At 38.8% G+C, this 17786-nt stretch overlaps 1 protein-coding gene across 10 annotated transcripts in view; it reads left to right on the top strand.

Moving 5' to 3' along the window:
• The window catches only part of RPS6KC1 (ribosomal protein S6 kinase C1), a 93079-nt gene that overhangs the window by 61348 nt on the left and 13945 nt on the right, over positions 1-17786 (top strand). For 8 of the 10 annotated variants that reach the window (XM_069800157.1, XM_069800152.1, XM_069800153.1 and 5 more), the window contains 4 exons: positions 936-983; positions 2547-2679; positions 11343-12920; positions 13192-13281. In XM_069800157.1, the coding sequence (XP_069656258.1) occupies positions 936-983; positions 2547-2679; positions 11343-12920; positions 13192-13281 (1849 nt within the window). The remainder of the gene's footprint in view (positions 1-935; positions 984-2546; positions 2680-11342; positions 12921-13191; positions 13282-17786) is intronic. The other 2 variants (XM_069800156.1, XM_069800161.1) reach the window with 2 other exon arrangements.

Raw genomic sequence — 17786 nt, 5'->3', positions numbered from 1 at the left:
GTATATTTTTGTCTGTTTTGTTTTCAACACATAAATAAATGGAGCTTGCTAAGAGGGTAGTCATTATTTAGTACTTCTCTCACTGCTGTGCTGTGTTTAAAGTGCTTTCAGGAGAGGTGATGCACTCCTAACAGAGATGCTCCCTGCAGCTGTAGGTGTTCTCCTCTCTGTGGTGAACCCATCCACTGTTTTCTCCCTATATAAATCCTCTGGTTTTTGTTGTTACCTTAATACTAGTTTACAGTAGCAAAAAGGGACTTCCTTGCAGCCATTTCTGTTGTGGCTTATGAGTGCTGCAAAACAAAAATGGCAGTGGAGGAATGATGCAGTAGTGACTGTAAAGTCGATAAAATGTTTTTCTGTGGACTGAGCATGTATGTGGCCAGCTTTTAGTTTAGCTTTCTGGAAAGCAGGTATGTAGCCACACTGCAAAAAAAAAAAAACCCACAAAAAACCCCTCTGGTAACCCCCTTGTAGGCAACACATTTGATGTATCGAAAGCGTGATGGGGAAAAGCGTTGTACCAGGAGGGTAGGTACAGTGAGGGTTTAAGTGAAATGACATAGGAAAGTAATGCTATGTGAAGGTTACTTTTTGTGCTTCATTGTGTTGCTACTATTGCATTTCTCTAAATTGGGTTCTGCCAGATTATTGCTGTAATTATAAAGTACTGGTTATTTCTGTTAGCAGGTTAGGATTCATTTGTTAAGTTAGCTGATTGGGAATCAGGTGACATTCTGGTAGTTCTCTAGAGATCTATATCGTTGATCATATTTCTTTTCTTTTCAAATATATGCTGCAGGGCTTTAATTTTTTTTAAAATCATTACTTATATAGCTTCCTTTGTAAGAATATTCAACATTAGATTTAAGAACTGTGTTTTGTTAAGTTACTCATCTGAATCTTAAATATTTCTCTGAATACTTTTTGCTTAGGTTTTGCTTGTAATGGACACTAGAACACAGCAAACTTTTATACTGAAGGTGAGTAAAGTCTTTTATTACTCCTCAAAACAGTTCGGCCTCCTAAATTACACCACCGCATAAAGATCAATTCATCTCTGTGATATATTGTTATCTTAATACATGTATTTCTATTATGTGCACTGGAATTCTTTCAATTGCTTTCCCTTCCTTTCTCTGTAACATCTGTAGTGCTCAGGTGTGCTGGTTTACTCACTGGAGTTGCCACAGGTTATTGAGGTCAACACCTTAGCAGGCTTTGGTAAAGAATCACAGTTTCAATGTGCTGCTTAAAACATCTGTAAAGCCCTGGTTGCTTAGGACATGCGCAGGCTGCTGATGAAAGTGAAAATTCTCCTTAGGCCAAGTACATGCACAACACTTTGTGTTTGGTCTTCCCTTAGCTGAAGAATATGATACTGGCCAAAGTGGATTCTGGATGAAATAGATGACTGGTCTTACTCAAAATTGCTTTCCTGTGTTTTGCATCAATAGGCTGTGAAAACTGAATTTAATGCTATGAAATGATTGAATTAAAGAATAGTTAATTGGACAGAATAAATTTTTTTACGTTACTCTTCTGTGTTTCAGAAGTGCTCAGATCAAGATCCCAATATACTCGGAGCATCTGTGATGCTGAGAATTAGTTTAGTATGAGTATTGTTATTGTGGCCATTATTTCAGGCTCCCCTTGACATGAATTCGACTGCTGATGGGAGGAAGGGTTGAAAAACTGTGTCCCAAACATGGAGCTCTAATTAGTTGTTAACATTTTGTAACTTTGCTTCAGGTCTGGCTCACAACCCTGCCTTAACTTTGTGCATCTGGCCTTTGAAATTGTTTGTCTTAAGTATGTGCAGGGTACAGAAAACATGTTTGTTCTCAGGAAGGATTATTTGTGAATATTGTATATTAGAACTTCACTTTATCTAGTGGCAGATAGGGTAACATTGAATTTCCCATTTAACTTCTTATGTTTATCAATATTGTAATAGGTCACACTATTGACATAATTTTTTTTTCTCTATCTCCCCTCCCTTTCTCCCTCCCACATCAATTTTTTCACTTCTAGCAACTTCATCTCTGTGCTGCCTCCCAAAAATCATTACCTCTCAAGGAGACTAATCCCTTCCTTTCCTTTTTGTTGTGGTGGTTGTTGTCTTTAGTAGAGTACAATGGAAATGTGAGGATTACCTGTAAGGCTAAGGCATTCTTTTGTCTTTAGAACTTGAATTGAATTTTTTTAATAGTGTCTTTTGGTCACACACAAAAATAAAATTTTAAAAAAAGGTCACAGGGAAATAACTGAGTGTCATCCTGATGACTTAGTTTGAGAGAGATTCTAATAAAAACATTGACCCATGTAATTGATTTTAATGGCAGCTTTGTGCCATCTTCTGTTCTCTGGAAATGCGCCAGATGCCATCAGCACAGCCTCGGGGGACCGAGGGGCATAGAGCAGCAGATGAGTGGTTTCTCTGAAGCCCAGAGTAACTCGGATAGATTAGTTTGGTTGATAAACACAGAGCACAGCAGGCTCCAAAGGCAACTGAGGGTACAACTGACCTTTTTGTTCTCTGTCAGGGTCTAAGGAAAAGTAGTGAGTACAGCAGGAGCAGAACGACCATCATTCCCCGCTGTGTGCCCAACATGGTGTGTCTGCACAAGTACATCATCTCCGAGGAGTCTGTCTTTCTTGTGTTACAGCATGCAGAAGGTTTGTCTCTCGTTTAAGTATATTGTTGAAAAGAGTCAAAGGTTTAAGTTTTAATCGATGGTACATTTCATTGTCAAATTAATCTCTTATACATCTAATTAAAATATTTTTAGTGTGCCTAAGAGATGTCATGTAAGACACCTCACTGCCATCCGCTGTCCCTCCCGCTTCCCCCCCCTCATTCTGCGGTGGATCTGATTCCTGTTTCAAATGGCTTCAAATCCTGATGGGTTACTTGAATTGTAGCAATATTGAAAGCTTCCAACTGTTTATTTTCTACAGGAGAGTGAGTGCTTTGACTGCAGCAACTATTTGCATTTACAGTCTGTATTTACTATCTGTATTTACAGTCATCTCTCAGAGATAAAGGCTTTGGCTACTTTTGTAAACTTTGGCTAGTAAATCTTTTTAGCACCTTACAGTTAAAATGACAAATATTTACACAAGAATTTAAAAACTCTCTGCTAAAAAACATGAACATTTGCCTATTGGTTAATATTGCATAGTTATTCTGATCTGGATTTTTAAGAAAATAGCTAGTGGCATCACACAGGAGTTCAAAGTAGAACCACAGAGTTGTGCCTTCAAACTATTTATAAAATTCCTGTTAAATGTACAGGGAACAGGTGGCACAAAATAATTACATTTTGATTTTTTCATCTAACACCTGGATTTAAATATTCCCTAAATATAATTACCCGTATTTGTTTAGAATGAGTGCAGAATATAAATTTTGGGATTGCTAATAGTTCTCTTTTTAGGAAATGTTAATAATTCAGTCAGAATGGATGATGTGAAGGAACTAAGCTAACTGATAAAGAAGATAATTTTATCACATTGAATATTATTTCTTTTTTTCCTAATAACTTAGATTTTGGCTTTTTCATGAACAGCTTGTCACATGAGGCCAGTTAACTTTAACTTTACAACATGAATGGCTGTTTCTGCTATGTGTGACTTAATTTTGCCGATAGCAGTGATGCATGAAGAAAAGCCTCATGTTACAATACTGCCTGATGGTGATCTTCAGGGTTTACAGTGCTGCTCTGTACGATGCTACTTTTCTTGAGGTGTGTAATTCAGCAGAATAACTTGGAGACTCTCACCTGAACTGTAATCTCCACATATGCTGGTACATTTTGATTGGAGAAATAACATTTCAAAAAAAAAACCCCCAAAAGCCAAAACCCCAAACAAACCCTCAAATAAAGAAAAAACCCACCCACAAACCTTGTCAGATACCAAGTGGCCTTAAGGCTAGCATAACCAAAGGATTAGAGACAGGATAAAATAATAATTTAAAAAACCTGTTCCTAATGTTTCTGCAATTTCTGAAGACCTACAGTTTTGCTCTTCTCTTCAGGAAGAATGTTCCTTCTCAAGACACATGGAAAACTGGGTGAAGTAGTCGTGGAATCTAGGGGGGAGTAGTGGTCAGAGGGAGAGAACAAAAATTTTAAGGAACGCTTAATGTGACCAGTTGACAAAGGTGATCTCCTGAAAGTGATAATTTTATTGTGACAACAGTGAGGAAAAAGGAGACATTGCATGATCAGAGCCCTTTCATTTAAGAAGAAACCTCAGCTTAACATTTGGGATGGATAGAGTGTTGTCCTTAAAAATGAATGACTCTCTCCTGGTCATGTTTGATATGGTCACAAATCCAGTGAAATGTGCTTGGCCTGAATGCCTTGCTCTTACCAATGTCAGCTGTAACATGTTCTGAGTTCTAGGGGAGAAGGATTTTTAATTTACTAAGTGCCTTCTAAATCAGGTTTGTGCAACACACAGCCTTGTGCAGCACCCCATGCAATTTGTTTGATCTGCCAACAGTGAAGGTGGTATCTGCCAAGCATCCTCATGTTGGCTGGCCGGGCAGCAAACATATATGTGGAAGCAGCCACAGCTCATGTTGCCTTTCTCCCAACTGTGGGTCAAAGCCATGCAAGTAGGAGACATGGGAGAGAGATGGGTTATTTGCAGGTGGATTTGGGAGAGGAGGTGGTGACGACATATGAGTGCTTTCTAGAGGTAGAGCTCTGAAGCTCTACCTCTAGAACAGGGGTAGGGAGCATGGGAAGAACTGGGGAGCATTGCAGAGAGGATGGAGGACTGGCAGGCTGTGCTGGGGAGGAAGGGGAGAGCTGCAGGGACCGCAAGGGATTTTGATGTGGGCGAGGGCTGTTGTTGGTAATACCCGATACATGGGTTCACTTGACTTGGACACTTGTTGGTGTAAGTTACAAACTGCATAGGGTTTTTCCTCATTTTCTGATAAAGCAGCAAGTAGTTTGGAAATGGATTCACCTCTATCCTTGTTTGCAAACCATTAAAAAATGATGACGTGCTATAAGGACTTTTCCCTGATTATCAGCCAATTAACAAGGTTAATTGCTTTAAGGATAGTCCCCAGCTTTCATGAACTTACTGTCTGAGCTCAGAACAGGCAAAGGAGTGGAAAAGGAGTGACATATTCTGTTCTGAAGAGGGATAGCTGGGGTACAAAGTGATGAGTGAATTGCCCAAGGATACAGATTAAATGCATATTGCAGGTGTAGGGCCTAATCCCAAATCCCTAACTGGGGCAATAATTTTGCGTTGCTTCTGAACTGCATGGCCTGTGTACCTCATCCTGTCCCAGAAGACTGATACTGGAAAGTGATTCAGGAAAAAAGCTTCATTTTCTAGGTCTGCATGAATAAAAATAGGGCTAAATTTATGCTGTACTATATGCAGGTACTGGTCTTGCTCACCCCACTGATGATGGTCTTGATCACATCAGTCTTGTGTTAGTAGCACTCATCCTTTAAATTACAAGGATAATAGTATCAAGAATCCCTATAGATAAAGCTATCTTAAAATTTCATCCATCTCAGACCAAATATAAATAGAGAAGGTGCTTGTAGTTAATTTTGGGAAAGGATAAAAATTTCTAGGACAGTAGAAATCTCATGGCCACAGTTGGAGGCTTCAAGGGTATCTCAGAAGCATGAAAGTCCATGAAGTTATCTTGTAGCTTTGTTGGAAAGCACTTGGCAAATTCTAGTGTGGTAGAGAGCCAATCTGATGTTAATAAGGCCTCGCTTCTTCTTGGCACTACTGACTCCAGAAATTTTAGAAACAGATGCTTCAAAAATAGGCTGGGGGGCTTCCATGGGACATCAAAGTTTAAGTGGCTGTTAGAAGCTGTCAAATCTCTTTAAGCATAAACAAGCTGGAGTTCCTATCAATCTGGAGAGCACTCAAGAAACTTCATGCTGAAGAGGCTTGCTGCACACAGGAATTGATAGACGACAACATGGCAGCGTTCTGGCTTGCAAAGCCGGGGATTTGTTGTTAGGACAGGAGATAGTACTAGCTGTAAATATTTGACAGCAATTGGAAAATGTCGGAAAGGTGATATGGTCCTTGGCAAGTGCCTTTTTCAGGAGGCTGCTTTGAAATAATAGGTTTTGCTCAAAGTGCATCGGGAAGTGGGAGCTCTGCCTAAACTAGCAAACTTTGTACCAGAGATTCACCAGCAGCAGTGGAAGCAGCCGTGTATGTAAGACTCTGGTGTTTGTAACTACTGTCATGTTAGAGATTGGGTTGGAGATTAGTTTCCAATTCATGCGTGCACTGCAGACCTCACTGTGGCTGCCATTGGGATGCTGTGAAATATTATTGTTGTATCATGGTAGTGCCTACATATCTGGTTCCCTTTTGGCCTAGAAACTGTACAAACATAATTTTATGTAGTCATTGTGTATTAACATGATGAAGTTTACCAGCAGATCTGTCTTTATTGAGAAGGAGGACAGTGATTCTAAGAAAACCATAAGGTTGTTCTTTTTCCAGCAAGGAAGAATATTAATTTGCAAGAGGTGCATGACTTGTGATTGGTACTCCTGGCCATGAACAAATTCTTATGCAGTGATGTAGAGTTGGGCCTGGTTTTGGAGAATAATTCAAGCAGATGTCTTTCAGTACTCTGTTTTTCTTCCCTCTCCAATCACAGTTATTTGGAAGCCTGGATTGTTCACTTTGACTTTGTTTGGGATTTCCTAAATACAGTAATTACTGCATTCCTAGCTGCATTCCAGTTCAGCAGAAATTGGAGTATATTGTCCTTCAGAGTAAACTCATGGGCCAAGCTAGTAAAAGTCATTGATTTATTTTGGAATATGTCTCCTTAGTCAGCCTGTCTTTTAGGATGTGAAGCTGGGTAAGGAAAAATCCAACAGGTCATGAATTTTTCCTGTCAGCTAGGACAAAAACATGTTTAGGAGACTAAATTTGCTGATCTGTTAGGTTTCATTTTATCCTGTGATACGTACTATATATAGTCTCTGTATCTTCTCTTTGATGTTCCTGCGTCAAGTGCTATTAAGAACAAAAACTGCAGAAATGTTTGAAAGAATATAAAAATATTATGGAGCGAACAAGCTTCCTAGTCACCTTCATCATTTGGTCACTTCATGCTGAAATTTCCTGTTGATTATTTTGGACACTAACTTCTTAAACTCCTTAGATTCTGCCTCTAGAAGCAGAAGTATAACCTCCAGAGGGCTGGAAATGTGGTTAAGGCAGGCCATTCTAATAAGTCATTTTACATTGAATAACTGCAGAAGAATGTAGAGCTTGGTGATTTCCATGTGCCAGAAACCAGAAAGGGTGAGCTAGACTGGTTAGAGTCAGTTCATCGTAGAAGAAAATAATAATTAGTTATGTTAATACTATACTTCTGAACTGGTATGAAACACTGATAAACTTTAGCTTAAAATGGTAGCTTTTATAGTTATTTAGTATGTTAGACTATTTAACAATGACTGAAGCTTACTTGTTTGGATTGATTTCTGTAATTTTAGTTTTTATAGATTCCTGATACTATATTAGCATGGCTTGCTAATGGGTTTTCTTGATCTTACACAACACATGGGGAGAGGGGGAAAGATTATTAGTATGTCATTCATAAAGGCATAATTATATACCCAGATACAAATATCACTCTTGTTTGACCCTGGATTGGATGTTTTCAGAAAGGAATAAAAATGTTGTTTTTCACTATAGAACACAATTATTGAATAGCATTTATTTACGTATTTCCACTTGACCAGGAGGCCAGTCTTGAAATATTTGTATGTAAACATATTTGGACATAATAAATTTCCTTTTTTCTTTTTTTTTTTTTTTGTATTTACTTGCATTTAACTCTAAATTGGAGTTGCAGTAAGTAGTCATTTCCACTGTGATAGTTCTAAGTCCAAGTGATTATTAATGAGCAACTTTTTTTTTTAAAAAGGTAAGATAATACATTTACAAATAGAAAATGAGTCATTGTTGCAGTTCTGTCTGTTTTCACAGGTGGACAGTGGTGAATTCCTGAATACTGTAAGGATAAAGAGATTTTTTTTTTTTTTTGTCTTTTGCAAATTTTAGGTTTGCTGAAAGCATTTGAAATTGAACATTTTTAAAAACCTAGCCTGAACGTCTTGACTCTTCCAGTGATTTTTCTGTGGGGTTTTGAAGGATTGATCTCAACACATCTGTTTTCCTTCCTTAATCCTTCTTGGTTCTCCTTCTTTCTTAAGCCACACTAAGATTTTGAGTAGAGGCCAAAATCTAGTGGAGGCTGCATGAAGTGTGGCATGAAGTGAGGTGGAGGGAGCAGAAGACAGGAGTTGTCCTGAGAGCAGCTTGACCTGTCTATAGGTGAAAAGCTAAGTTGTGCAAGGATAATTCTTGCACCTTTCATATTGCCGGGCAGTGCAGCCCCTTCTTACCTTAATATAGGGGTACGAAACATTTAGGTAAGTGAGAGCCGTTCAGGTGTCACATGTAAAAGCACACCTGGTATCCAGTAATGACACGGGAAAAACCATGACAATAGATCACAGAAATAAGGTTTTGAGCTTTCTGCATCCCTGGGTCAAAGCTCAGTCCAGGCCTCCATTAGAAAAACCTTTTCTTACTACTTGCATCTGAGGAAGGACTGATGGTGCTAATATTTGCATTAAAGCTGTGCCTGGAGGCTGAGGTGGTGTTGTGCCAGGCACTGTCCAAAGCTGCAAAAATGTAATGTAGGTCTTCGTGGGTCATGTTCTGTGAACACCCTTTGAAACCTGAGATTTGTGTTTTCGTAAGAAATTTGTGAAGCACAAATAATAAACACTAGTAATATGAAGGTGGAAATATTTAGCATTTGCTTGTACTGAATAATATAATGCAGGTGGGATGGGGAGACTTTGTGTTTTATTAAATGCAGCAGGGGTGTGGTTGTCAGATGAGATTTTATTGTTTGCTATGAAATGACCCTGAATAACTCCATGCCTAGTTAATAAACTGGGCAAAGTTATTTTCCAAGCACTTAAGTTTACTTAAAGTAATTTTCTTAAAAATTTCAATTAAATTAATTGTTATAAAAATATTGTTTCATCAGAGTCTTGGGGTAAAATGAAACTTCTGTGTTGCTGCTTTTGTCATGGATGAAAGTGTGGAAAAGAGGAGAAAGTCTTTCACACGCATATAAAAATACGTATGCTCTTGCTCTCTTTCTCATTCTCTTTTCTGTTGTTTTCTGTCCCTGCCATTCCATAGCAAAAGCATGAATAAATGTAAAAATGTAATATTGGAAAAAGAATTATTGGTGATAACGGGATGAACAACTTCTATTTTTACCAAATCAGTTTAAAACCAGTAATTCTGAAGTTCTATGCAAACTGCAGGGCTCGGAAGGCACGGCAGTGCCCTGGCTCTGCCTTTGCCCTGCTGAACAGCTGTGTAACGCTCCACATTTAAGGCAAGTGGCTTCATATTGCAGGGACTCACTGCTTCTCACAGAGGCAACGTCCTGCTTGTCAGGCCCTTCTGGCGGGACCAGGGCCCGTGGTCTCACCGGTGCAGGGCGGCAGGTTGCTTGTGTCCGGGCAAGCTCAGCGTCAGTCGGGGGCAGTCGGAGGAGGCAGCCTGCTTCGCTGGGCTGAGGGCTGCTGCTCTGCTGGGAGTGGCTGATGAGCCGTGTCTTGCTACTGTGGCATGGCACGCTTGGAAGTAGTTTGAATACGTCTTTGGGTAAGTATTTGAAGTGCTTATGCAATACAGTGGTCCGTATAGCAGTTCTTGTTCCCTTCTCTATGAGCGTTGCTTCCGTTCGTTTACCTGGCATCCTTTCTCATCTTCTACAAGGTGGCAAGGGTCATTCTGATCTACTAAGTCTGTTTGTAGCTTATGACAGAAACCACGTGGATTAATAGATCTAAATCGTCATTTTTGCCGTTGGACTGAAGCTGTTAGAATTCCCCCTTAAGATTTTTAATATACTTAGTTTCATCATAACCAGCAAGATTCCTCCCCCAGCCCTTTCAAAAACAAGTCTTGTCTTAGCCAGGGGGATGGAGGGCAAGAAAAGTTCACATTATATTATTCAAATTCGTTTTTAAAGTATCAAAGTTTTTCTGCCTTTCATAAGTTATTTTTGAAATACCTGGAAATATAGAAAACCTGTTTCTAGGCAAACAAAAATACTTTCTTCTTTTATTGTACTTTTTAAAGGAATTTTGCCTGATATGGAGAGTGTTTAAAAATAACTGTTAAAGACCATATTTTTGAAAAATATTAAACTCTGTTTTATCAAAATAAGTAAAAAAAAAAACAAACCCCAAAACCAAAAAAACCCACAATCAAAACTTTGCAGGTGCCCAGTGGGCTGGATACTTTTTTTTTCTTCTACAAAGATTTTCTTAGAACTCCTGCATTTTCCAGAATTTCTGTACAGTCTTTTAAATTGAAATGTCTTGACTTTGCATTTTTCCATAAGTTATCAAAGGTGGCTTTCTAGCTTTAAGCCAAATTCTTTGGTATGTGTAAGAGATGCAGTAACTTCTTGATTTGTTTTCTTCAGATTATGTTTTGTAATCTGTAAGCTTTTTTTATGTGTACAATATTTGGAAACATAAAGAGTCCTATTTTGTATTTTTTAATGTAAGTATTACTTTTGGAGCTGTAACTTTCTTAGAGTCTTTGATGTGAAGGAACTGGTTTGCCAGTGTAACTTAAGAGTGTTGATAAATCCTTGTGTAATGCAGCAGGGTGTAAAAAACTTTCTTGAGTTCGGAAGTTAAAGGGGAGAAATACATCCGTATTTAACTAACAAAACCCACTTCTTCAGAGGGGAACAGATCCTTAAAATATCCTGCTAATAGGTAATTCCCTTCCCCTTACTGAACTTGCTTATTAGTAGTCTTTAGTCCATCTACCCTAATGTTTGTTACAAGCTTGGAGCTGTGATACGGAAGTATTCAGTACAGGCAGAACTGGTATTGGGCACTAAACCATTTGATCTTCCCTAGTTTTTGCTTTCTTTTGAGACAGCAGATGGAGAGTAGTCACCACCACGCAACTTGAGACAGACTCTGAAATGAGACTTTACTGAAGTTAAAAAAAAAAAAAAAAGCTTAATCTCAGATGCAGCTCTTTAAATATTTATGTATTAATACAAATCTGCTTGAAAAGCAAGTTGTGGTCCCTGTAATTATTTCCTCCTGAGGTAGCAGATCCAACTTGCTTTGTGGGCATAAGGAGGTCGTGTATTGTGACAATGAGGGTGTTTTCCTGCTTCATAATGAAACTGATTTTGTTTTGAGTGAAATTGAGAGATTCACCCCCTCCCCGGTCTTTTCTTACAGGAGGAAAACTGTGGTCTTATGTGAGTAAGTTCTTAAACAGAAGTCCTGAAGAGAGCTTTGAAATTCCTGAAACCAGAACGTCTAGTTCAACTAAAATTTACCTGGAGCAGCCAACACCAAGCCCTAAAGAAATTGGTAGCAGCGCCGATTCCAGAGAAAGCTATGGGGAGAGCATGCTGAAGGTGGTCCCTCTGAAGAGCAGCCTAACACCAAGCTCTCAGGATGACAGCAGCATCCAGGAAGATGGCCAAGAGAGTTCGAAGTGGATGGACTCAGGATCCAGCTCAGAAGAAGAGTGCACTACTAGTTATTTAACATTATGCAATGAATATGGGCAAGAAAAAATTGATTCTGGCTCTCTAAATGAGGAACCGGTGGTTAAACTGGAGAACGAAGGTCTAAATACCAAAGAGAGAAGTTGCTTACAGAAATGCAGTGACGTTGGCAGTGATAGCTTCACCTCTCAGATTGCATCTCAGGAACGAAAGCTTTTCATTGATGATGCTGAGTTGGAAATAGCTAGCCCTACTAGGATATTGGACTCATTAACTAAATCAAAGAATAGCCCCATGGAACTCTTCAGGATAGACAGCAAAGATAGCACTAGTGAGCTCCTGGGGCTTGATTTTGGAGAAAAATTGTATAACCTGAAATCGGAACCTTTGAAGCCATTGTTTTCTGTCCCAGATGATGACAGAAGCTTGGATGCCCTAGAGAACAAAATGGGTGTGAGAGCTCATGACACCATAAGCAGGGGTTCAAACGACTCTGTGCCAGTTATCTCCTTTAAGGATGCTGCTTTTGATGATGTAAATAGCATTGATGAAGGAAGGCCTGATCTCCTCATAAACTTACCCGGTATGTCTGATGAAACAGAAGAGGCAGCAGTGTCAAGGCCAACAAAGTTTACAAAAACTGATAGGGACATGTTGGAAGTAAAGTTATTAGAAACACCTGATGTCTTACAATTAAATAATTCTGCAGAGCCGTGCAAAGCATTCGATCAAGAGCCAAATTATGTGGCACCAGAAGTGGGTGACCCTTCCTGCAAGGAAGCAAATGGACAAAGTGGTGTCACTCGGGGAGCTCTTGGGACCCTCTTTACATCTGACCAAGAGGTAGGTAGTTCAGAAGACAGGGCTCTGTTTCAAGGGCTTGGAGCCTGCTCCTTAAACGTGACAAGCAAAGAAGAAAGTTTATTTGTTTCCAACCTGCTCTCAGGTGCCCAAGATGTTAGCTTGGATGAAGACATGTTAAGAAATGAAGCAGTGTTGCTGTTTTCCGATCAAACTGAAGACTTTCAGAAAGAGAGAACAGACCCGGCTTTGTTACCAGCAGCTGAAAGTAAAGAGACAGCACCACAGAGGGAAGACAAAATAGTGGTAGCAGGGGAGAAGGAAATACATCAAATTTTTCAGGACCTCGACGAAAGATTAGCGATAACCTCCAGGTTTTATATCCCAGAGGATTGCATTCAAAGATGGGCAGCTGAAATGGTTGTAGCCCTTGATGCTTTACATAGAGAAGGAATTGTATGCCGCGATTTGAACCCAAACAACATCTTATTGAATGATAGAGGTCAGGAACTTTTGCAAATGCATTTCTTTTTATTCGCTGTTGCTTCCAATTAACTGAGTAGGCGTTTTATCTTGTAATTAGTATCTTCATTTCCTGTCTAGAGCTTCATTATCAGTGCAGCAAATTCACCCCCAGTAATAGCTTCTAGTACTTAATGATGCCATTATTCTTAATGATACTGTTTTTAGCTACAAAAGGAGTAATTACAGTTCACTTCTGCAGAAAATGGAAGGGAAAAATGTTTTGATTTCTCCTGTCGTTTTGTTTTTAGGACACATTCAGCTAACGTATTTTAGCAGGTGGAGGGAGGTTGAAGATTCCTGTGACAACGATGCCATAGAGAGAATGTACTGTGCCCCAGGTTAGAGCAATCACCTACAATGTTTCACTTGGAAAGTAGATTAGCAGCTTTCATTTTCTCACGGAGCCTCTATAGCATAGAGCTTGAGATCATGCAATATCTGAATTTTCTTTGCTTTTTCCTGAATGTTTTAAAAAGCTAGAGGGCTCATAAGTGCTTTATTGTTGAACTGTGGTGGTGTTTGTTACATCATTTCTATAAAGTGTAATTGTATTGAATGTCTTGTTTAAGCAAATTTAAGGAATGTTTTGTTTTCTTGCAGTTATTTGCTATGTGTGAGTACATCTTGGTAACTGAAAAGAGCAAATAAAGGAAAGGGCAGACTGAAAAGATGCCACTAAGAGCCTTACAAAATAAAAATTTATACATGCAAAGAACATGGGGGGAAAAAAAACAGTAGCAGTTTGAAAAATACAACCCTAATAGGCTCAGAGATGCCTCTGACATTTTTGATGAGCTACAGTGGGCTTTGAAATAGTTTAGAGAGCTCTTTTCTTAGAACTGCTTTCATCAATCACGAGGGTGATAAAATCAATATCTCTTGGGTTTCTGTAGCAAGGATGGCACTTGAAGCCGAGCCCTCCCTCTTTTCCTTTTTCCAGTTTTTTTTCTGCTAATATAGTGGTCGAATGGTAGTGACAGCCAAAAATCAGGTGTTTTATTTCATATTTTAAAAATTTCATAGCTAGCTTAAAAAAACTGCTTCTAGAGTTGAAATGACTATTGGGAGGCTATTCAGATTTTCAGTTTCTCTTTTTTATTCTGAATTTGAAATGCCAACATACTCTTTCTGCTGAGCGTGTGGTCTAGCTAGGCAGTGCAACTTGGCATGCAGGTAGTCCTCAAGCTCAGAGTCTGTAAATGTCCTCAGAAAAATTTAGAATAAGAATTACCAGCAATGGAAGTTCTGAACTTAATTTGCCATCAGGTGTTTATTCTGTGACTTAGTCCCGCAACTGAAATACAGTAAGGAACTGTTCTGTGTGAATAAAGGTGGTAGGATATCAACAAAAATTTGAATGCCAGCCTCTTGAGATAAATAGTAAATAAAATGTTTTCTATCCTGGTGCAAGTCAAAAGGGCAGGGATTACAGAAAGGAATTCTTTTTACCTATCAAAGCAAACCCAACACCTTTGTTCTACGCTCACCCCACTTTAATTCAAGAACAATAAAATTGGGGAATCCCAGCAATTCTTATGGTTGTTAAATAGAAACGTGTCCTGGTTGCCAACGTGCATGACATCCTGTTAGAAAGAGGCGTTTTCCTGCCTCCCTAACCCAGCCTTGAACAAAGCGCTCCCTAGTTGAGTAGTAGCAAAGATGGAAGTGCAGCCTTTTCCCACCCTGTCATCATTAATGAGCTGTGAAAGTCAAAGCTTAATTTTTCTGTATTTTAATGAGGATCCAAAGAGAGGCTTTTTTTGCCCCCTAAGCCCCAACCAGCCAACTCCTACAGTAATTAAGTGTTTAGGGAGCAGTTGAAATAATATTTAGAAGTCCCCAAATGCAAGAATAAAGTTTTCTGCACCATCATTATTTCCACCTCACAGCACAGGTGTGGTATCCATCTGGGCTTTGCTTGGTTAAGTTGCCCTCTCCTCTCCACCCTCTCTGCCCTACCCCAAGCTGCAGTTTGCTTTGTGTGTCTGTAACTGGTGAGCCACAAGATGAAGATTTGCAAATGCAAATATTAGATATATGCAAGATGGCTGAATTGACACTGCTCTATGATTCTTAACCTTTCATATTTCTTGATTTTAGTGTTATCTCTGCAAAACATACTTATTTTAGTGTAGCTATTTCATGCTGATTTTTGCATAGGAGAGTAATACTTGGTATAACTTAGCAGTACAAAATGTATTTTGGAGCCAAGTGCCATTCTATTCTGAGCAATGATTTAATACCTGTACATTCAATGCTGGTATGTACCTGAGTCCAAAGCAGCTTTCTTAGGGCTACTGGTGCTAGTAAATCTTGCTGTAGAACTTTTGATCAGTATTAAACAAATAATCATGTTAGTGGGCTTTCTTTAGGCTCTGATGTTACAGGAAAAAAACGCCCAAACCTTATTTGGATGATTATGTTTCATTTTAAGGAGTGTACCATGTCCCTGGAACCCAAGTCTCCCCTTTATGATGATAGCATTGCTCTTCAAGTTGCTTCTTGGAACAAGGATTTTGAAATTATACTTGTGCTTCAGTTCAGTACACTAAGAGAAATTGGCAAGTTTGGGTTTTTTGATGTTGGGGTTTTTTTTTATTCTTTTTAAGTTGCTTTTTAAAATGGATTGTAAATGTTTCTCATAGCTTGCTTTTTTCCTGCTGAAGGAAGGGCTGCAGTTTTGTAGAGGTGAACAAGTGATCTTCACAAAATTTCATCGGGTCTTACTATTTCTTATCGTAATACAACATAGTGACTAAATAAAGTGACTAAAAGTGGGTCTTTATCTTTTGAATGTTCCTGGTGCTTCCAGTATTGTGTGCTGTGTTGCCCTGCTTCTGGGTACTCAGCCTTCCCTCTCCTTTTCTCTCCTAACTGAAGGACACAGTGAAACTTGGCTTGCAAAATTTTGTCTCCATGTGTTCAGCTTGGTGTGTGTTTTCGTCAGAGTTCAGGATAGAACAGGATTTGGATATGATAACTTGTATGTTATGTGAATTCAACATTTTGTTATTTAAATGCACTTGTTAAAAGTAGGCAAGAAAGGGAAGATGTCTTTATCAAAACACTGTCTTTTAGGGTCTGGCATTGGAGACAGAGAACAGATGATGAGTCTTGGGATGCAGCTCTTTTTCTGCATGGATTTTTGAGGAGCAAATTTTGGAGGCAGAAAAAGGAGAGGATGAATATGAAATTTAAACATATTGCAGGATATTAAAATAGGTGGTAAATTGTATTGCAGAGTTATGTGAAAGATGTAAAAATGTGTTTGAAACAATTTTATCCTTTTAACTGGTAAGGTTTCAGGTGCTACTTTTTCACAGCACAAGTTATAAAGTGCTTAGCAGTGAAGCACCTGAGGACATATTTAAATTTTAAGTTGCTTTATTGGTTAACGGAAAACATGGAGTCTAAATTCTACAATTTCTATATATCAGAATCTAATTCCTGGAGGGGCTGGGATAATAATGTATTAATGTTGAAGCTTTTCAGACCCCGGGGAGAATAAAGGTCCAACTATGTGGACCTTGCTTACAGGATCTAGGATTTTGTATTTGAGGCTTTCAGTACCCCAGGTTGTAACCTTGTATTAAAGCAATGCAAGGCAATATTGGTACAGAAACAGTGATCAAATCCTGGCCATGATGAATAGCAAGGACTTGCTCGGCTCTTGTTATCCTACAAAAAGCAGAGAAGCAATGTGACTGCGTGTGTAGAAGAGATTATGCACTGTATATATAAAATAATAGAACAAACGCAAACATTATAAATGGAGAAGTGTCAAAAAGATGAGGGAAGAGATAATTTTAAGAGCTGCATACCATTCCCTGCTAGCAATATAATTAATTTTGTATGAAATAGCAATTGTCATTTTATATCGTGCATAAATTAAAAGCAGGGCTCAATCTGTTGCAAGAAGTGGCACTTCTCCACTACTGACGGCAGGTGGCATTGTACCATTAATGGATTTTGCTGTTCCACTTGCTGGCTCTAGTTTACCTAACTTCACATAAGAACTGGAGACGGAAGATGCGTTTATTTGTAATGATTTGCATATCAAGGATTGTACTCGCAAGCTCAGAGTCGTGGTGTGTTATAGTGCTGTTGAATCTGTTGGTAAAGCTGGATAACTCTCTTTACTCCTGCGTAGTTCTACTCAACAAAAAAAAAGTTCATGCCGAACCAACTACTGCAACAACAAAGCTATCTGCAGATGCTTAAAAGTAGCGCCTGTGCTATACTTTGATTAATGGCCAAACTAAATCTTTGCTGTTCACCTATGATAAGTCAAATGTTGTTTCTCTAACCCACAAGGGAAATGATGGATTATAAATCATACCCTATAAACTCAACACCACTTCAAGTAAAACTTGTGAGGGTTTTGGCCAAGAATAACCTATTTGCTTTTAAAGAAGAAATTAAAGCACTTGTAACTGAGAATTTCTGCTGCGTTAATACGGTTAAGCTGACTAATGTGAGGTTCATGTGGGGTTTTTCCTTTAACTTTCCTCCTCTTTATAGTAATTTTGTTTTCTGAATGTTTTAAAGTGTGCTAAGCAGCTGATGTCTGAATACAAAGTTATTAGCAGATCAGATGAGAGTGATTCACTTCTGTTTAAACAGCCCTTTGCTCTCCATGCCCCCTGAGAACTCTTATCACATATTTGTCCAAAAAACCCCGCAAAAACTAACAAAAAATCCCTTGCATTATCCACCTGCCTGGTGACTGATAGTATCAGCAATGTATCTCTTTATCTCTTGGTTAATGTGCCTTGGTATTCTGAAGGGGGGAAAATTCCAGTAACAGATTCAATTTACACAGACAGAAACTTGACCAAATGCC

The sequence above is a fragment of the Haliaeetus albicilla genome, chromosome 13 (assembly GCF_947461875.1).
Source record: "Haliaeetus albicilla chromosome 13, bHalAlb1.1, whole genome shotgun sequence".
In the NCBI taxonomy this organism is placed as follows: domain Eukaryota; kingdom Metazoa; phylum Chordata; class Aves; order Accipitriformes; family Accipitridae; genus Haliaeetus; species Haliaeetus albicilla.
Note: the sequence above shows the minus strand (reverse complement) of the source record. Positions and strands in the feature narration are given on the sequence as shown.